At 32.8% G+C, this 22505-nt stretch overlaps 1 protein-coding gene across 1 annotated transcript in view; it reads left to right on the top strand.

The window, feature by feature from the left end:
* Positions 1-22505, top strand: part of LOC143058840 (low-density lipoprotein receptor-related protein 2-like) — a 112196-nt gene that overhangs the window by 29210 nt on the left and 60481 nt on the right. The window contains exons 27-42 of the mRNA XM_076232317.1: positions 1462-1715; positions 2098-2272; positions 3341-3563; positions 5007-5129; positions 7150-7251; positions 7899-8105; positions 8667-8802; positions 9124-9295; positions 9741-9854; positions 13030-13138; positions 18516-18641; positions 19133-19375; positions 19833-20010; positions 20576-20734; positions 21156-21277; positions 21980-22090. Coding sequence (XP_076088432.1) covers positions 1462-1715; positions 2098-2272; positions 3341-3563; positions 5007-5129; positions 7150-7251; positions 7899-8105; positions 8667-8802; positions 9124-9295; positions 9741-9854; positions 13030-13138; positions 18516-18641; positions 19133-19375; positions 19833-20010; positions 20576-20734; positions 21156-21277; positions 21980-22090 — 2554 coding nt within the window. The remainder of the gene's footprint in view (positions 1-1461; positions 1716-2097; positions 2273-3340; positions 3564-5006; positions 5130-7149; positions 7252-7898; positions 8106-8666; positions 8803-9123; positions 9296-9740; positions 9855-13029; positions 13139-18515; positions 18642-19132; positions 19376-19832; positions 20011-20575; positions 20735-21155; positions 21278-21979; positions 22091-22505) is intronic.

Here is a 22505-nt window from a genome sequence, read left to right as displayed (position 1 = left end):
TTTGATTTTAGACCCAATTAATACCAATGCAAATATAAGGTAAAAGTCTGTGTCAGCCTTTTCCCACCATATTTATGCCCAACCTACAATATAGTAGAGGGGAATTATGTTTATGGTTTGTGCGTCCGTTTGTCTGTTCGTTTGTCTGTCTGTTCGTCCGTTTGTCCATCTGCCCTGCTTCAGGTTGAAGTTTTTGGTCAAGGTAGTTTTTGATGAAGTTGAATGCCCCTATGATATGATCTTTTTAATTTTAATGCCAAATTTGAGATTTGACCCCAATTTCACAGTTCACTGAACATAGAAAATGATAGTGCAAATTTCAGGTTAGAGTTTTTGGTCAAGGTAGTTTTTTCTGAAGTTGAAGTCCAATCAACTTGAAACTTAGTATACATGTTCCCTATGATATGATCTTTCTAATATAAATGCCAAATTAGAGTTTTTATCAAACTTTAACGGTCCACTCAACATAGAATATGATAGTCGAGTGGGGCATCCATGTACTATGGACACATTCTTGTTTATAAATCAAATATCTTGAAAAGGAGCCCCATGACCTATCAATATTTCTAGCTTATTTTGATCCCTAACTCTTCCAGCTTATAGTATCAATTCTAAATTCTTGATTTATTTAATTTCACCCAAGATCACCAAAGTACATCCTTAAGCTGAAAGCTAATTTAGCAACACGTTATTAATTTTTATCATGTTTATTGCCCCAATCTAGAATGGGGCCAACATTGCAATCATCTTGTCAATGCATCTAATTTATTTCAGGTTGGAAAAATCACTAGGAAAAGTCTAACTGTTTGAAAATTGAGTTGTTGTAAAAATCCTACAAAAAAACAGATAAAAATTTATCTTTAGTTTCATTTTTCAATTTTCCAAAATCTATAAAAGTATATACTTGTAACTTAATATGTGTACTTGCCAAAAGTCTATTTCTATAAGACACAGCTCATATGTAGAGAGATGTCAACGTATATTTGTTCCACCTAGCAGAAGTTCCAATGGAAACATTGTTATATACAATGTCAGAATATCTGTTCCTGTTGGAACAAATCTTCTATACCATTTATTCCATTAGGAACATTTTCTGTAATATTTATTCCAGTGGAAATAATATTCCAGAATATTGTTTCCATTTGGAACTTATATTATGAAGGAACTTCTATTCTGTGACAGAGAGAGTATGTAGATTCATTATCAATTATGTGGACAAAGGAATCATTATGTATTAATAAATGCTTGATTTTACAGTTAAAAAGGTTTTTAACAAATTCTCTAAACACTGGCTTAAAAGAATGTGTATGTTGATATAATCTAATACTTGTGGGAAACATTTGTCCCTGAAATGCACAAGAATTAGTACCGAACAAATTAGAATGAATCTAAAGTATAAGTATATTCAGTGATGAAAAAGAAGTGGAAAAAAGGACAAAAATATACTATTACTATTTTCAGTCAAGTATAGTTTCAGTATCAGTTTACAAAGGGAACCAGTCCGACTACCTGCCAACAGTATTCTCTGGTGCCCCTCACGCTATAGCAGTAGACTGGATTACTAGGAATCTCTTCTGGTCTGACTTAGAGTCAGGGACTATAGAAGTTATGAGCATGGATACAGATAAACACTACAGAAAAATTCTGATGAGCAACAGGGGAAGACTCACAGATTGTGCTGCACCAGTGGCTTTGGTTGTAGATCCTGAAAACGGGTAAGATTGAAAATCAATACTTTTTTTTTGGCGATGTTTTCTTTTGGTGCAAAATATAGATTGCTGCAATTATATACATAACATGGAGAATGGAAATAGGGGATGTGTCAAAGAGACAAAAAATCAACCAAAGAACAGAAAACAGCCAAAGGCCACCAATGGGTCTTCAACACAACGACAAAATCCTGTACCCTGAGATGGGTATCACCTGACTCCTAAATAAAATTGTGCACTAGTTAGTGAAAATGGACATAATATTTAACTCCAAAACATATAAATGTACTAAAATAAAATAAAAAATATACAAGACTAACCTCATGTCTTTTCATCATAATGGAATTAAAATTAAAATTCATTACAATATCTTTGGACTTTTTCACAGGAGAATATATTGGGCAGATAAGGGCAGTAAATCTGTTGAGCCAAAAATAGCTGTGATGAACATGGACGGATCGCTTCCACGAACAATCCATTCCAGACGTACAGAGGTACCTGAAGGGTTGGCATTAAACAAAGAAAACAAAGATTTGTTCTGGTCTGACTCTGGCAAAGGATGGGTAAGATATATAAAGTGCAACCTGTGTAATCCGACACTGGGGACTAGAAAAAAATGTCAGATTAAGCATGCGCAGGATGTTGAAATACTCAAGGTATCTTATGCAAGGATAGACATATTTTTGGACAATAAAAATGTGTCGGTTAAAGCTGGATGTTGGAATAACCAGGTGTTGGATTAGGAAGGTTACACTGTATTATAAAAAAGGGGTGATAAGATAACGAAATTTTTTCTGCCTCTTGAATTCAAATAAAAATCCATGACCAAATACCAAAATCTGCATTAAGATGCTATTGTATTAAATATTTAAGGAGATGTACAATTGATATAAGTTGTTTTGATTTGTTGGTGAAATTTCAAGTGGAAGGTTCATAAGTATGTCACTAGTCCTGTATAAAGTATCGGTAAATACGATAAACTTAAAAAACATTTGTGGTAGACAGAAACCAATGACAAGCTATGAATTGCATGTTCCTGATTTGAAATAGGCACATAAAGAATGAGGCTAATTGAAACATGTTTTTGAACTCTCCTCCCTGTCTCTACATTAACCTGGGACGTTGTTAAAACAACAAAACAAAAGAACATCTGTTAGGATTAGTTGGAAAAGAGTTGCTGACTCATTAGATTAACATTAAGGATGTTTGCTTCTCTACTTTTTGAATTTTTGCCAGATTTTCGGAATCCTCTGGTTTTATCCATGTATTGCCATTAAAAAAAAATGCCCACTAACCCCTACTTTTCTATTCATAATTTTATTACATAAAGTTCAAAAAGCCATATTTCAAAATCTTATAAAATCCTTGTTATTTTTTCATAGTTTTTGAATCAAAAAAGGTGTCAATGTTAAATATATAAAAAATCTAGAGAGAATTATTTCCCACCAAATTTTGTATGGCTTATATCTGGAAAACAAGCACACGGACCCTCCATTTTTTTCTACTTTTTTTGTTTATTTATATACTACCAATTCATAACAGTCTTTTAAAAAGCTTGTTATTTTTAAACAGAGTAGCGAACATCCTTAAAGGAAAATTTAACTACTTTTACATTTTTTTTTCTTTTGTAGATAATGAGATATACTCATTATGGGAGAAGGGTGAGAGTATTTATTAACAGACTTAGTAACCCACGAGGACTTGTGATCAACAATAGAATGTTGTATTATGTGGATGCTGATTATGAGAGTATTTTTGCTGTTGCCCTCTTTGGTCCTCAGAAGAAAAAGACTCTAAAGGCAAATCTGGTTGGATTGAGCATTTTAAAGGTGTTCTATAACAGGCATGAAAAAGGTGAACTCATAGTTTTTTTCAGTGTTGGATGAGTTCTAACACTGGCTTATATTCAATTTTTATGGCCCCGCAATCAAGTTGTCGGTGCCATATAGTTTTACCCTTGTCCAAAATTCCGTAATTCCGATATTCTGAAATTCCATAATTCTGTCATTCTGTCATTCCACAACAAACCATTATACGGAGTTTTTTTCTAAACACCTTCAGATATTGGGCTGATTTTTGGTATGTGAGTTAACCATGATGAGTTACAGATCAAGTTTAAGTTTTGTTCTACTCCACTAATTTTTGCCGAAATTACAGACTTTGGACTTTGAGAAATTGTTGAAAATCACAGTTATACAGACTTTTTTTCTAAACGCCTTCAGTTTTGGGCTGATTTTTGGTATGTAAGTTAACCATGATGAGTTACAGATCAAGTATAAGTTTTGTTCGGCTTCGCTAGTTTTTGCTGAAATTTCAGGCTTTGGACTTTGATAAATTATTGAAAATCATAGTTATACGGATTTTTTTTCTATACCCCTCCAGATTTTGAGCCGATTTTTGGTATGTGAGACGACCATCATGTTTGTGTCCACATGTGTTATTGAAATTGCAGATTTTTCAACTCTTTGGGACAGGGCCATTGGTGTCGCTTTGATACATCTAGTTTTACATAAGTTAGGCCGTTTGTTTTCTCGTTTGAATTGTTTTACATTGTCATTTCGTGGCCTTTTATAGCTGACTCTGTGGTATGGGCTTTGCTCATTGTTGAAGGCTGTACGGTGATCTATAGTTGTTAATTTCCGTATTATTTTGGTCTCTTGTGGAGAGTTGTCTCATTGACAATCATACCACATCTTCTTTTTGTATATTTATAGTTTTATATTTATAGTAGTAATGTTATGTGATGTCAACAAGAGAGCACATCCTGAATAATGAGTGAAATACTGAAGATTGAGATAACATTTATTAATCAATTACTGAGACAGCAACATAACAACAAAATCAATCAAAAGACATGTATAGGTCAATGAACAATCTTCTAAATTAGAAAGATATATATAAAAACAAGAAGATGTGGTTTGACTGCCAATGACATAGAAATTAACCACTAATGGTCACCATATGGACTTCAACTATGAGCAACAATCATTCTGCATAGTCAGCTTATAATGGCCATAGCTATCTATATACTATGTTTTCTGATTGAAAATTTGCATTACATTTTCTCTTTCTATTGGAAATTTGGTACCCAAATTTATTTAGCAATTTCAGTTTAGGATTTTCAGGGCACTTTCATATCAAATTGATATTTAACTAAGTAAACTATACTGGACAGAAAAATCCTTGGTCATACAAAATTGGTAACTGTTAGCAGTAGTTCTTTAAACAATAAATCTTTATTGAAAAACATTACTTTTTACAAATAACTTTATAAGAAATTGTATTCATTAATAATAGGTCAGAAAAATGCATGTACCTCCATATCATGTGATCAGCTCTGTTTCCCAACATCAGCCAAACAACATCAGTGTGAATGTGGAACGGGATACAGTAAAACACCAGACGATGCAACTTGTTTAGGTAAGTACCATAGATTCATTTATTTTTCACTTCATAATGGATTGAAGAAAACGATATTTCTTGGCATCTTGCTCTACAATTGATGCCGTCGGAGCTTAAAATACAATATTGTTATCTCCATTCTAATGAAACTGACAGAAAACAACGTTAAAACATGTATTTAAAATCTGTCATATGCCGTCTGCGCTTGCGCATACGTCCCATAGCATCAATTGTCAATTGATGCCATGTAAATATCCAATCAAAATGAACGTTACAAACGTTGTTGCATTAGAATCATGGTTATATATACTGTAAACTAATTTATTTTCGCGGATACTTTATTTCCCGTTTTACCCTTTCTAGACCACTTTTCAGCTCTCTAAGTTCGTAATTTTAAGATTTACTTGATGTAGTTTAATAAAGAAAGATTCAAACTTTACATATTCGCAACGATTTATATTCGCATTATTTTTCTGCTCGCGAAAGTCACGAACATAAATGGCTAGCAAAAATAAGTTGGTTTAAATATAGATTTCTACACTGCAACAAGTGTATTACGATATTTCTCCACTCGAGACAGTTAAATTTTATTATTTAAAGCACAAGGCTTGCCAAGCTATTTAAATAACTAAAATTTAACTGTCGAGAGTGGAGAAATATCGTAATACACGAGTTATAGTGTAGAAACCTGTTTCTCTGATGATTTTTATCCCTTTTTTCAAAGATTTTCCGAAACTTGTGTTCTTTATATGCGACGTCATCAGGCATGGTCGCCTTTTTTCATGACGTCACAATAGGAAAATGCAGAAGAAAACAAAACATTTTGATGTCATAATCAAATTTCAACTAATCATTTGCCGAGAACAGATTTTTCATTAGTGAGGAGAAATATTATTCTCACATCCGTCAGGAAATGTGAAAGTAGCACAAAAATTAGAGAAAGTAGATTCTACTACTGCATCAAGTATGATACTATATTTATCCACTCGAGACATTTAAATTTTCAAATTTAAAACGTAAGGCTTGTTGAGCGTTTTAAATATATAAAATTTAACTGCCGAGAGTGGATAAATAGTGTATTGCACAAGATTTGGTGGTGGAATCTTTCTCTAATGATTTTTAGACGATTTGCAGACAATCGTAATCCTTCTTTTCGAATGATCCTCAAAAAGATGTGTTCTTTCTATGTGACGTCATCAGGCATGGACACCTTTTTCATGACACCACAATAGGAATTTCAGGGGAAAGCAAGAAAAATTGACGTCATAATTGAATTTTGACCAATGGCAAACTCAGATCAAACAAACCACATGTTGATTAAATAAAAATAATCATCATGTCAGGAAAAGGCTAAATCAAGTAAGAACTAGAGAAAACTTATTTCTGTATACAAGCTGAAAGAAAATTTGCATTTCAATTGAGTCTTGAGTTCTTGGTTAAATTTACAAGTGAAATCCATGAAAATAAGTTCTTCACTTATGATAAAATATCCTCAACTCTAAATGGTGGTTCAAATGATATTGCTGAGCAAGTATGCTATTTCCAACAACATGTAGCTTACAAATGAGTCTCCTTTGTAAAGCTTTTTCACAGAATGTTTCAACTCACTAACAACATTTTTTGTACTATTTTATACAATAATACTGTAAATTCAGAAATTATTGCGAGGTTTTTATTATTGCGAAAAATGCGACAGAGTTGTAAACGCAATAATTTAAACTCTCATTTTGAAATGTTTTATATGAATTTTACAGGATTTTTCTCAAAATCGTAATAATTAAAATCGCATTTAAGTTTAAAATGACAAAATCGCAATAATAAATGCACACAATAATTTCTGAATTTACAGTACTGAAATAGTCATCAAATCTGTTATACCAGAGGTTTCTGTTGAAGAAGAAGTTGTTTATGCTCTTTGGTCGGGTTTTTGACTCAACACATTCCCCATTTCTATTCTCAATTGTATAAACTGGACTAGCAAACATCCTCAACTAGCCTATTTGATTGATAACTAATCTTAGTTTCTTATGTTTTGTAGCCAGCACAACTTTTGCTGTAGTATCACAGTCCAGCATCATCAGAGGGATAGCTATCAATGCTAGGGACCATGAAGATGCTATGGTTCCAATTAGAGGATATGGTATGCTTATATATGAAATAAAATAGATGTGGGATAAACATCAATTAGAAAGGGGACTCAGAGAGAGAGGCTCTTTTCTCAATAAATCTTATTTCAAAAATTGATCTCTAGTTATGCTGAAATGTTCAAATATTTTTTGGGTGGAATTAGTCACAAGAAACCTAACCAAAAGGCATCTAGAGTGCAGTATACAGTTTTCAACTTGTTTCTTAACAATATGTCAAGCTCTAAATAGTCTGAAGTAAAAGAAATCACACTTTCTCAGTCTTCTATCAATACTAGTTCTTTAATGACATATCTGAAGAAGACTTCAAATGAGCATTGAAGTATGGACTTGTCATTAAAAGATCAATTATAAAACCAGATTTAGAACTTCAACAATAAACAGACAGGATGGTTAATGTTAATACATGTACTGTGGATTCATTTATTTTTGTGGATACCAATTACTGTAGATTGAAGAATAAGTTTAGTTTGTGGATATTTGATTTTTTTGTTTTCCAAAGTCTGCATTAAAACTTAAAAAAAATTTGTACTTCATCAAAACATTTCAATTTGTAGTTCTAACTATATCCACAAAATCATCAAAAATCTACATCCCACGAATATGAATAAATCCACATAATTCTGTGAAATTTGTATTTTAGACCGAGTTGCATTACATGTAGATGTCCATATTGCTGGTGGACATATTTATTGGTGTGACTACGACAGCACTGGGCTAAAGGGAGGTAGCTCTAATGGTGTCCGTAGAATTAAACAAGATGGCACAAGTTATCAAGAGGTCATTCAAGCAGGAATTGGGATCAAACCTGCCGACGGAATACGTGGAATAGCAGTAGATTGGATTGCAGGTAAAATTAAGTACTTTAAAATATGTATAACAATGAATTATTTGGGTAAAAATATTATGATACTGATAGTTTCAAAAAGTCAAATAGTTAAAAATGTTTAACAACAACATTGTTCATCTTGAATTTATTTATTTTACCCCACTCTTAGAGTTTGGACTATTGTAATTACCTTATTTCATCAGTTTGTCTGTCCCCAGATTTTTCCATCAAATTTTTCATCACTTTTTTTCAGAAACTAATAAACAAAATAACTTAATATTTATAAAGAAGTTGTCAGTGATTAGTTGAATTGTTTTTTTGCCCATCATTCCATGTTCTGAGAACTCCATCTATTGTTAACTTCTTCATCCAAAAGCATCCTGCTGACTATCAAAATACTTAAGAAATATATTTGTTAAATGAGTTTGGTTATGTGCAATAGAACTATACTTTGATAAACATATCAAGCCTACAAACATTAAACTGTTCTTCACATGGTTATGATTTGAAGATGGGATTAACGTTTATTATTACAAGAAATATCCCTGAATTTTCAAACTACTACATGTATATATTTTTAAGGTAATTTGTATTTCACAACATCCAAGAATTATGATACTTACCTGGAAGTGGCTAAATTAGATGGGAGTCATCGATTGGTTCTCGTCAAGGAGAAAATGTCATCGCCTAGAGCAATTGCTGTTAATCCAATAAAAAGGTAATCTTTAATTCCTAGATTTCCTGATTTTCAATACTGATCTTCATAGTTTCCGGGGTAGTTTCAATGTGATAGGACTACAATTAAGTGAAAATGTTTGAAATGGAAAAAAAAAAGATTAAAAGCTGAAGGTCGGTGAACATGGTGAAAAATTCTAAAGTTTTTTCAATATAAACCATTTTGACAAACCAACAAAAAAATTAAAGAAAAAAGAATATATTATTATATATACTTATTAAGATAGTAACATCACATTTTGTCTACTTGGCCATTTGTATTTTATATTCAAATTCTTACTTTTTTCTGATTTCTAATTTGTAGATATCTGTATTGGGTAGACAGTGGACAGTTTCCAAAGATAGAACAAGCAAGACTAGATGGAACTGAACGTAAAACCTTGGTAACCAATGGCATTCGTTATCCAAGGGGAATAACTGTGGATATTGATACACATGATGTATACTGGGTTGATTCAGTTGTAGATACCATACAGGTAGGTCAAAAGTGTGATTCTTTTAGTTCAGAAAGATTCAGTGTCTTCCATCAGCCATCTTGGAATATGAAATAGCACAAAAAAATGGTTTGATGGTTATGAAATATTATTATTTAGAGTGAAAAATGTTATTGATTTGTTTAACTTTTCAAATTTTTTATTTCAATTGCTTTATAAGGTGAGATAACTCAGATATATTCATTTTATAAAGCAATGTATAGTAAATTTACCTATTTTGCCTTTTAGCTAGAAAAAAGTTTCATGACCTCTAATGTTTTCAATAAGCAAATTGACATTGATGTTAAAAAGTATTTCTATTTGTTAAAAAATGTTTTCCCTGTTAATTAAAATTGTAAAAATGAATTTAATGATTGTAATAGATATATTGTAGATATTTAGTGAGCAATTCTTCAGCAGAAGTATTTTTGAATTTTTCCTTTTACAGAAAATATCCTTCAGTGGTGGAAATCGACAATATGTGAGGACAAATTTACCATCACCATTTGGAATTTCTGTCTTGAAAAATTACATTTACTGGGTAGATAGAAATCTGAAACAGGTAAGGTTATTTTTAATTGTAAAGGCAAGCAGCAACATTTCACATGTTTAACAGTTGTAGTTGTTAAAAAACAACTGAACATGAACATTTGGTGAAACAAAAAAGATAAACAAAATAAGATCTACAAGTAAGTCAACATATCCAAGTTTATTGACATACTTATAGGATTTGTTGCCCTTAATATCTAATGTTTTACTAATTTCTATAATTTTTCGGATTAATTTAAAAATTTAAATGGATATTGATTGTTGATATTGAAAATGATCAGCTGAACAAGACCTATAAAAATGTCAGTTAGGCCAGGATTTTTTAATTTGTTGGTTTAAGGATCCGTATACCCAATTTTGCCAATATCCAGAATAAAAATAAAATTGACTTTTCATGCTTTTTTATTCCCGCCGACCCTAACAAATGCATTATCCCTGAAAAATATTCTTTTTTTATGAAATGAAATGCATTAATGACTAACAAAATTGATAACACTTTCTGTTGTGAAAAAATAAAACTTCCAGTTTACGTTTCTTAAAATAGACAAATCAATTATAACTGACCTTGAAATGTTGTTTGCGCAAATAATTTTGCGGAACGAAACTTGTGTTTAAAACCAATTACACAATAAGTTTGTTTACCTTATTTGTCATCAGTCTGTAAGATGCATCATCTCATAGAAATAGACTTGTCCAAATGTGGACAGGGTGAAGGCATCAAGTTAAAGTACTGAATATTAACAAATCATTTGGAATTTTCTTGTTTCATAGATAATAGAAAAATTATCGTCCATTTGGATAAAAAGCGGGAGTGCGAGACAACAGATTAACCCAATAATCTCGTTTTTCCAATGGACGAGTCTATTAGGTTTTTGACACGTGTGTTGAAACTTATTTTCGTACAACGTTTTTACATTTTTTTCTTCATTAGTTTTCGTGATTGAAGATCTTTATTCACCAAATTTTCTGGAATTGATTAAGAGCTATGCGAATCTGTTTTTCTTGTTTTTCTGAAATGACGATTTAATTTCGTCTGTGTCCGTGCACCCCCTTTTTTTTACTGTAAATTATTAGACAATGTCATGCGATGTTTATAACAGCTGAGCAATAATGTTTCATTGAACTAAAATTTAAGAAATGATGATAAAATAGCATAACAAACATATTGTTAGAAAGGTGAAATATATATTGATTTTGCATATTTTTCTGTCTTCAAAGATGATTTTTTTTCTCTTTTTTTTCCCGACCGACCAACCCGACTTTTTCATGGGGAAAATCCGTAAACCAACAAATTAAAAAACCGTGGCCTTAGTAAGAATTACAAATGAACAAACAAAACTGATTGCAGTAAAATTAAGATAAATATCAACATGTTACAATCGTATCAGTTGAGCAATTCAGGCTCATGTCAGAGAGAGTCTTGTTTTTTGGGGAAAGACGGCTTCAAGCTGTCAATTCCCTAATGGGGTTGGCCAGAGTATCATTCCCTCACGTCAATCATTTTGTTTTGATAGTTTGGAAACCCCCTCAAAATGTCATACTGAAATTGATGACAAGGAGAACAGATTGACTTTAAACACATTTTTTACACATTTCCTTTCCGTATCTCGTGACATTATCGTATATTGAGCTTTCCCTTACACTATATACGTTTCTTTTACAGTCCGAAAAAATCAGTATTAGGAAATATTCTAAATATATCTAACCTAGTGACGTCATTGTTGGAATGCCGACCTACACAGGGATATCCTTTATTCATTATAAAAATCATTCACAGTATTTGTATACTAATTTAAAATCCGTATTTGTTAAATGTAAACCTAATGATGTTTGCTGTAGTGTAGATGATCACACAACAACATGCAATGCTTTAATCTGAGGCTGTAATCAGATAATTTGTAGGTCAACTTTCGCGGTAAACAATGTCAATGGGGATACATGAGATAGGGGTGAGAAACGGCAGTTTTCATTGTTTCTGTAAAGTTCTGTTTTTAGAATCTTCCTCCAATTCAGGAGCACCTTAATTGATGAGTAATTATACACTAAAATCAAAGTAAATGTTTCTGAACACTTAAAATGTGACATTTAGTATATGATAAGTAGTCTTCTATATAAAAAAAATTTTGTGTACCAATATAATTATTAAAATGGTTAAAAAAAAAATAAAGAAAAAAAAAATGTTGCTTTTTCCTATTGAGATTTGGGAGAGCAACTGCAGTTTTCATTCTTTCTGTAAAGTTATGTTTTTAGAATCTTTCTCCAATTAAGGGGCACCTCAATTGATGAGTAATTGCCCACTAAAATGAAAGTTAATGTATCTGAACACTTTTAAAAATGTCACATTAAGTATATATATGATAAGTAGTCATAAATTACAAAATATTTGCGTACCAACATAATTATTGTAGTGGTCATTTTTTTTTTCTCATTTTTTTTTTAAATATTGCTTTTAAAGCTATTTATTCATGAATTTTACAGATATATCAAAATGTGGGATCTGGAAACAAACTTCACACAGCTTATATCAATCATATTTGATTTTATAAGTACATGTATCCCTGTGATGAAAGTTGTAACTGGGAAATTTATCAATGGAAAATTAAAACTGAATAGATTTTTCAGTCCTCACTTTCTTGAGAATACTGTCACAAAAAATTGAGAATGGTCTTAGCCTGCTGTTCAGTTGTACATAATTATTTAAAATTCTAAAATATATTGTAGTAGTTGTTAAATTCAATTGAATTTTAGATAATTAACTCCCAACTTTAATTAAATGTTTTGATTTAGAAGGTGCAGATCTCGTTGGTCAAAATTGTCTCTATGATGAATTCTTGACTAAGGAAATGAAATAACAATAAACAACAATTGTGACAATTATTGTCAGCGTCTCTATATGTTCTAGCTGTTCTTTTGCTCATTCTTTGTATGTAGACTATCAAAAGATACCCCCTTAAAAATTGAAACAATGGCCGTCTTTTCCCCTCAGAGCTCTTCAGCTCTTTGATTTTTAATTTTTAATTGCAGTTAACAAACAATTGATAAATGAGATGTTATGTTGTTTGATAATTAGAATTGCTGTCTTAATTAAATATGTGACATTTTTTGTTTTTGTAGAATTTATCCTGTAGCAAATTTTGCAAAATTTAAACATCACAAATCTTTTTCTATTGAAAGTGTTATATTTGCAGGTATTTAAAGCCAGTAAGAATGGTATTAGCAGAACACCTATAATTATCAAGAATAACTTGGAACATCTGAGAGACATAGTTATCTTTGATGAGGAACTACAACCCAATGGTAAATGTTGGAATGGCTTTTATAGTTTCAATTTCAATTCACATAATTTTAGGTCAAATAGATATTGGGACAAAATTCCTGACTTAGACATTCTCTATGAATTTATCATTTATTGAAAGAAAATCATGTGTTCTTGTCCATCTGTCAATCCCTAAAATGTTGGAAGCCTTTTCTCATGATCAGGACCTATTTGTTTTAGATTTAAATTTAAACATATTTATTTATAATACTCCAAATTGACAACAACACTTCAATTGGTCTGCAATTTTATTTGCTATGGTCTACATGTTTCGCCTGCAAGGCAGGCTTCATCAGGACAATTTTTATACAGAAATTGAGCCCCTGAAGTACTCAAAGTGGTGCATTGAATTTGACGTCGTCATGGTGAGAGAAACAATGAAAAGTGAAAGTAGCAATACAGAGTTATAAATAGATAAGATAAATATAGAAAATTAAAGTTTGTATACAATGTAACTTGAGTTCGTTTTACTATTATATGACACATTAAATTGTTCTAAAGGCTTGGCATCTAATAGGACGAACTTCCCATGGTTCCTACCACTTCGCAAGGCTTCTCTTCCAACCTGGCCATAGTTGGAGGTTACTACTTCCCGGCGCGTCGGCAACAATAGGAAGATTATGATCGCCGCTGTGGATAATAAAATTTGTCAAAAACTGTTCCTTTGTTAATTATTTATTTGGTGACTCTATATAATTTTTGGATCGTCTGCAGTAGTTGGTCTGTATAATGGCATAGTTGTGAATTCCTAGTTTATTTAAGACCGGCGCCCGTGGTACGTTTCTTCTGCAATCATTTATATCTGCTATCATTTATAGATGTATACTAGGTGGTATCGGACATCTTGGTCATCTTGATTCAGTTGTTATTTCGTCGTAAGTATGGAATATTCCTTGGTCCATGTATATGCTGGTGGCCTGTAGATCGTCGCGTGTAGCAAGGCGGTTCCTTTCGGATGCAGGGGTTCACGCATAAATAATATTAAATTAAACACCTCGAGGTGAACCAACGCCTGTGTGAATCATTTCGATAGAGTCCCTGAAGTGGATACCTTGGTATGCAGGGTTGTCAAATTATGCAAATGAATGCAACATTAAAATAATACTCCAAATTGACAACAACACTTCAATTGGTCTGCAATTTTATTTGCTATGGTCTACATGTTTCGCCTGCAAGGCAGGCTTCATCAGGACAATTTTTATACAGAAATTGAGCCCCTGAAGTACTCAAAGTGGTGCATTGAATTTGACGTCGTCATGGTGAGAGAAACAATGAAAAGTGAAAGTAGCAATACAGAGTTATAAATAGATAAGATAAATATAGAAAATTAAAGTTTGTATACAATGTAACTTGAGTTCGTTTTACTATTATATGACACATTAAATTGTTCTAAAGGCTTGGCATCTAATAGGACGAACTTCCCATGGTTCCTACCACTTCGCAAGGCTTCTCTTCCAACCTGGCCATAGTTGGAGGTTACTACTTCCCGGCGCGTCGGCAACAATAGGAAGATTATGATCGCCGCTGTGGATAATAAAATTTGTCAAAAACTGTTCCTTTGTTAATTATTTATTTGGTGACTCTATATAATTTTTGGATCGTCTGCAGTAGTTGGTCTGTATAATGGCATAGTTGTGAATTCCTAGTTTATTTAAGACCGGCGCCCGTGGTACGTTTCTTCTGCAATCATTTATATCTGCTATCATTTATAGATGTATACTAGGTGGTATCGGACATCTTGGTCATCTTGATTCAGTTGTTATTTCGTCGTAAGTATGGAATATTCCTTGGTCCATGTATATGCTGGTGGCCTGTAGATCGTCGCGTGTAGCAAGGCGGTTCCTTTCGGATGCAGGGGTTCACGCATAAATAATATTAAATTAAACACCTCGAGGTGAACCAACGCCTGTGTGAATCATTTCGATAGAGTCCCTGAAGTGGATACCTTGGTATGCAGGGTTGTCAAATTATGCAAATGAATGCAACATTAAAATAATACTCCAAATTGACAACAACACTTCAATTGGTCTGCAATTTTATTTGCTATGGTCTACATGTTTCGCCTGCAAGGCAGGCTTCATCAGGACAATTTTTATACAGAAATTGAGCCCCTGAAGTACTCAAAGTGGTGCATTGAATTTGACGTCGTCATGGTGAGAGAAACAATGAAAAGTGAAAGTAGCAATACAGAGTTATAAATAGATAAGATAAATATAGAAAATTAAAGTTTGTATACAATGTAACTTGAGTTCGTTTTACTATTATATGACACATTAAATTGTTCTAAAGGCTTGGCATCTAATAGGACGAACTTCCCATGGTTCCTACCACTTCGCAAGGCTTCTCTTCCAACCTGGCCATAGTTGGAGGTTACTTGTGAATTCCTAGTTTATTTAAGACCGGCGCCCGTGGTACCACGGGCGCCGGTCTTAAATAAACTAGGAATTCACAACTATGCCATTATACAGACCAACTACTGCAGACGATCCAAAAATTATATAGAGTCACCAAATAAATAATTAACAAAGGAACAGTTTTTGACAAATTTTATTATCCACAGCGGCGATCATAATCTTCCTATTGTTGCCGACGCGCCGGGAAGTAGTAACCTCCAACTATGGCCAGGTTGGAAGAGAAGCCTTGCGAAGTGGTAGGAACCATGGGAAGTTCGTCCTATTAGATGCCAAGCCTTTAGAACAATTTAATGTGTCATATAATAGTAAAACGAACTCAAGTTACATTGTATACAAACTTTAATTTTCTATATTTATCTTATCTATTTATAACTCTGTATTGCTACTTTCACTTTTCATTGTTTCTCTCACCATGACGACGTCAAATTCAATGCACCACTTTGAGTACTTCAGGGGCTCAATTTCTGTATAAAAATTGTCCTGATGAAGCCTGCCTTGCAGGCGAAACATGTAGACCATAGCAAATAAAATTGCAGACCAATTGAAGTGTTGTTGTCAATTTGGAGTATTATTTTAATGTTGCATTCATTTGCATAATTTGACAACCCTGCATACCAAGGTATCCACTTCAGGGACTCTATCGAAATGATTCACACAGGCGTTGGTTCACCTCGAGGTGTTTAATTTAATATTATTTATGCGTGAACCCCTGCATCCGAAAGGAACCGCCTTGCTACACGCGACGATCTACAGGCCACCAGCATATACATGGACCAAGGAATATTCCATACTTACGACGAAATAACAACTGAATCAAGATGACCAAGATGTCCGATACCACCTAGTATACATCTATAAATGATAGCAGATATAAATGATTGCAGAAGAAACGTACCACGGGCGCCGGTCTTAAATAAACTAGGAATTCACAACTATGCCATTATACAGACCAACTACTGCAGACGATCCAAAAATTATATAGAGTCACCAAATAAATAATTAACAAAGGAACAGTTTTTGACAAATTTTATTATCCACAGCGGCGATCATAATCTTCCTATTGTTGCCGACGCGCCGGGAAGTAGTAACCTCCAACTATGGCCAGGTTGGAAGAGAAGCCTTGCGAAGTGGTAGGAACCATGGGAAGTTCGTCCTATTAGATGCCAAGCCTTTAGAACAATTTAATGTGTCATATAATAGTAAAACGAACTCAAGTTACATTGTATACAAACTTTAATTTTCTATATTTATCTTATCTATTTATAACTCTGTATTGCTACTTTCACTTTTCATTGTTTCTCTCACCATGACGACGTCAAATTCAATGCACCACTTTGAGTACTTCAGGGGCTCAATTTCTGTATAAAAATTGTCCTGATGAAGCCTGCCTTGCAGGCGAAACATGTAGACCATAGCAAATAAAATTGCAGACCAATTGAAGTGTTGTTGTCAATTTGGAGTATTATTTTAATGTTGCATTCATTTGCATAATTTGACAACCCTGCATACCAAGGTATCCACTTCAGGGACTCTATCGAAATGATTCACACAGGCGTTGGTTCACCTCGAGGTGTTTAATTTAATATTATTTATGCGTGAACCCCTGCATCCGAAAGGAACCGCCTTGCTACACGCGACGATCTACAGGCCACCAGCATATACATGGACCAAGGAATATTCCATACTTACGACGAAATAACAACTGAATCAAGATGACCAAGATGTCCGATACCACCTAGTATACATCTATAAATGATAGCAGATATAAATGATTGCAGAAGAAACGTACCACGGGCGCCGGTCTTAAATAAACTAGGAATTCACAACTATGCCATTATACAGACCAACTACTGCAGACGATCCAAAAATTATATAGAGTCACCAAATAAATAATTAACAAAGGAACAGTTTTTGACAAATTTTATTATCCACAGCGGCGATCATAATCTTCCTATTGTTGCCGACGCGCCGGGAAGTAGTAACCTCCAACTATGGCCAGGTTGGAAGAGAAGCCTTGCGAAGTGGTAGGAACCATGGGAAGTTCGTCCTATTAGATGCCAAGCCTTTAGAACAATTTAATGTGTCATATAATAGTAAAACGAACTCAAGTTACATTGTATACAAACTTTAATTTTCTATATTTATCTTATCTATTTATAACTCTGTATTGCTACTTTCACTTTTCATTGTTTCTCTCACCATGACGACGTCAAATTCAATGCACCACTTTGAGTACTTCAGGGGCTCAATTTCTGTATAAAAATTGTCCTGATGAAGCCTGCCTTGCAGGCGAAACATGTAGACCATAGCAAATAAAATTGCAGACCAATTGAAGTGTTGTTGTCAATTTGGAGTATTATTTTAATGTTGCATTCATTTGCATAATTTGACAACCCTGCATACCAAGGTATCCACTTCAGGGACTCTATCGAAATGATTCACACAGGCGTTGGTTCACCTCGAGGTGTTTAATTTAATATTTATTTATAGTGGATTGGGAAACAAGTTTTGCGACTTATATTAATCCCTTTCCACTTTGCAGATGCGAGTGTTGCCTTGTAGCGGCATTAGCCTACTCTTTTTGAAATCTACAAGGGTGTCTTTAACGTGCAAGAGATTTAGATTTAGGACAATATACACAAATTTTAGATCAATTATTGTGAGTTCAGAAAATGCTTCCCACAAAAAATGCTTTCTAATTCTAAAAAATGCAAGTTTTTGTTTTTGTGAAACATATCCCTTTGCATTTTTCACATTAATAAAACATATCCCGAAAATGTCTGACTTTCCAGTATATATTCTGTCAGACCTACATTTTAATGTTTTAGCATCAAGATCACTTTTGTAAAACTTATCTTGTCGCATTTTCCGAACAATAAAAAAAACCATTTTTTTTCCTTAATTTACAGTATAATATAATCTTACCTCCATTTACATGTTTCAGCATCAAGTCCATGTGCTGTTGACAATGGTGGATGTGAGCAGTTGTGTTTTGCCTATCCAAACCATACTACTTCTGTTTGTTCTTGTTCTACAGGGAATCTGGCATCTGACAATTCCTCATGTGAAGGTACTAAATACACACACACACACACATATCATACAAACATGCACACTAACATACTCACACCCTATCCAAATCAGACTACTTCTGTTTGTGCTTGTTCTACTGGAAATCTGGCATCTGACAATTCCTCATGTGAAGGTACTAATTGCAAAAGCTTCTGGCCATATAAGATTTGACGTAATAAACCAATCAATCATTCAAATCACACACACACAAACAAACTCATATCAACACACAAACAAACTCATATCAAACACTGACAAATTATATATGTTTTAATTCCATAGAACATTTTGGAATTTTTAGGAACACTGGATTTTAAAGAAATTTAGAATTAGTCAGACATTTTGTTTTTGTCTCTACTTTCGTTTTCATTTTAAAAGTGTACTTTCATTTTATTACCACATTTTTAGGGGATATTGAAACAGACATTAAAAAAGACTTGTTATTTAATTTGACTGATTATTTTATTGGATTTCTTCTATTCTTTTCAGCTCCAAAAGAGTTTCTGGTGGTGGCAGCTGAAACAGAAATACTGAGTATTTCACTGGACCCCTCTATGAAATCTGCACCAGTGCCACCCGTCAAAGGATTAAATGGGGCTGTGGCAGTGGACTTCGATTATGAAGATAACTATATTTATTTCTCCCAGATTATTGGGAAATCCATCAGTAGAGTGCTACAGAACAGTTCTAGCTCTGTAATTCATGACATAGTCACATTTCATACAAATGAAAGTAAGTATATGAATCAGTACTGACATTGTCACATTTTTTGTCAGTACTTCTGAAATATGTATACAAAGAATGTTTTCAAAATATTGTGAAAAAAAATAAATAAAATGATTGAAATTTTTTTTCAAAGGGAGATAATTTTGTATTTTGCTGTATTAATCTTATTAATCTGCTGTAGATGTTATTTAAACTAGGAATTATTCTGAGTGAAACAAATCTGATAGATTGTAGTGATAAATTAAGACTCAAAAGAAATAAATATTGTTCAGTAAAACCATTTATCAAAAGTCTAGCAGCCAGTATAACAAGTTACATTTGATTGTTTTTTTAACAAATTTGCACATTTACACCACCAGAATTGAGACAAAAGGGAAGTAAATCCGGATCAAATTTTATCAATCTCATTTGATCTATAGACATAGGAAATCAAAATTATTTTATGTTATGTTGTGTTTTTTAGCTTGGATAAAAGACACCGTAACAGCAGAAGGTCTTGCATTTGATTGGGTTGGTAAAAGATTATACTGGGCTGATGTGTATATGAACCGTATTTACAGCATGAACCTGAACTCCATAGAAAAAGTCACCTTGGCAGTAGTAATAAGTCCTAGAGCAGTGGCTGTTCATCCATGCAAAGGGTAGGTACTGGTAACCAGTGATTTTTTTCCAGAAAAAAAAGTTTTAAAATTAATAAAGAAAGTTGAATAAATAGTGAATGGAATGTTTAATTCTTTTTTACGTAGAAAAAAGAAAGTAAATTATTATTTTTACAAAGCATGGAGTACTTTTCTCTCTTGTTCATTATATTATAAAAAATGATTCTGAATACTTTAGCCCTTTCCTATTTTCATGCGACTCTGTCCAAAATGAGGTTACTGTCTAATTGAAATATACCCCGAGATATCCTTAAATTCTAATATAATATTTTGAAAACTTTTGGTTACAAAGTTCATACACAACTGCATCTTAAAATTAGGTACATCAAAGACTCAAATCAAAAATATATCTAAATAAACTGTAAACTAACTTATTTTCACTTAAACTTTATTTTGACTTTTAGCCTTTTCTATCCCAATGGGTGGCTATTTAATTTTGTATTTTTTGGATGAACTTCATGTACATGATGTAGTTAGACGAGAAAAGATCTAGATTATAAACCATGTATCAATTTATCAAACATTTTATATTTCGAAACTTGTTTAGATATCTATTTTGGACTGATTGGGGCAGGAGTCCTAAGATAGAGAGAGCTACTATGGCAGGGAACCAGAGGAAAGTCATTGTATCAACAGACCTGGGCTGGCCTAATGGGCTAAGTGTTGACTATGATGAAGATATGATATACTGGGCTGATGCTTTAAGGTAAATAGTCAAAGTTCTATGATGGACCTTTTCTATAGCATCTAAATTGAATGAATGTGGACATAAATGAAAAGTTCATACTGGACTAATAGCTAGTCCTATAAGCAATAACCCCAAAAAATATTGTTGCAAGGGTATCTTAATTTATTACTGATGTAAATGCAGAAGTAATTGTGTAATAACGGAAAATCCTTACATGAATAATAAATGTGACAAAACCATAACAAAAAAAAAAAACCCAGCACTTTCATTGCTGTTGTTTGGTTGTCTTTTTCTGAATTTTATGCCAATAAATATATCTGTGTCAGCAGTTTATTTAAACATGACCTTGTCACCTTTGGGGTATCCTTCTTAAGCCCCAATCTAAGATGCCAAAACAGGAGTGTATAATGCTGTATTGGCTTTATTTTCTATTTTTCAGGGACAGGATAGAGAGATCCACATTGGATGGCAGATATAGAGAAGTAATTGTCCAGTCAACTGTCCATCCGTTCTCAATGACAGTGTTTGGTCATCATGTTTACTGGACTGATTGGACATTACGTATGTAAACTATTTAAAAATATATTTATTATACTGTCAATCTTATGCTGTTATAAGTCCATATATAAAGATGATGAATTTTTAAATTTGGTACGATTTGAATTATCTGAAAACTTTTTGTTATTAATAAATATTTGTATAATCAAGGCTGGTGCTCACTCTTTAAAAATATAAGGAAAACATGATGGTAATTTATACTGAAATGTTTATGACTTACAAGTACTTTTTGTAGTAAAATTTATTTAAATGATTTGCAGGCATTTATCTCGCTAAAATATATGAATTTGAAGTATCTAGAACTTTAAAGCTTTTGCCCTAGGGATCATTATTCATAGAATAAATGATTGAAATTAGAGCCTCTGACATCTCACAAAGGGAAATCAGTCAAAATTTGAAGGAATTGCCCAAAAGTTGGTCCAATTTCTAAAAATTGATTTTAGCATATTAACTTTTATTAATAAAATTTACAAGCCATGGAAACAATTATGAATTGTGACTTCATACTTGATGAACCTGAATTTAGTACTTCATGAAGGAAAAATTCTTATTTTATTTATCCTGTTGAATGTGTCGAAGAACTCTGAAACATATTGATCTAAATAAATATTACCTGCAGTCTGTATGAACATGTATATAGCTATGAAGTGTTATGTTCTCATATTTTATTGCAGGAAAAAATTTGTCTAATATTTCTATTTATAGATGGTGTATACAGAGCAGAGAAGCATACAGGGTCTAATCTAGTTGTAATGTCAGAGGGTATCACTAACAGACCGATGGGAATTAATATTTATTCTCCAAAAAGACAGAAATGTTTGTATAAATAGTAGAAACATTTTCGTTTAAGAATTGAATGCTTCTTTTTGTAAATTTATTGGGGTGTTAAAGCGTTGACCGAAGTACATTTTGTATGAAGCGCAGAAGCGCTTCATTCTAAAAATGTACGCACGGTCTGCGCTTTTACAACCCTATAAAGTTATAAAAAGAAGCATTCAATACTTATAATGCCTCATGTATGACATGTTCAGTTAGCAGTGTGCATCTTTCCCATATCTTGTAAACATTTATATTTAAGATTACTCATGTTTATAATGATTGAATGGTCTTTCAACAGATTTCCTTGAATTAAAGAAAAGTAAAAGAGTAGGCTAAATATGGGAAATCTGCATTATTTTAAAATAATTTTAACTCATTACTCTTGAGATTTTAAATATACTTAATTCACATA

The sequence above is a fragment of the Mytilus galloprovincialis genome, chromosome 14, assembly GCF_965363235.1.
Source record: "Mytilus galloprovincialis chromosome 14, xbMytGall1.hap1.1, whole genome shotgun sequence".
NCBI classification, from domain to species: domain Eukaryota; kingdom Metazoa; phylum Mollusca; class Bivalvia; order Mytilida; family Mytilidae; genus Mytilus; species Mytilus galloprovincialis.
The sequence above is the reverse complement of the archived record's forward strand: the minus strand, read 5'-3'. Positions and strand labels throughout refer to the sequence as shown.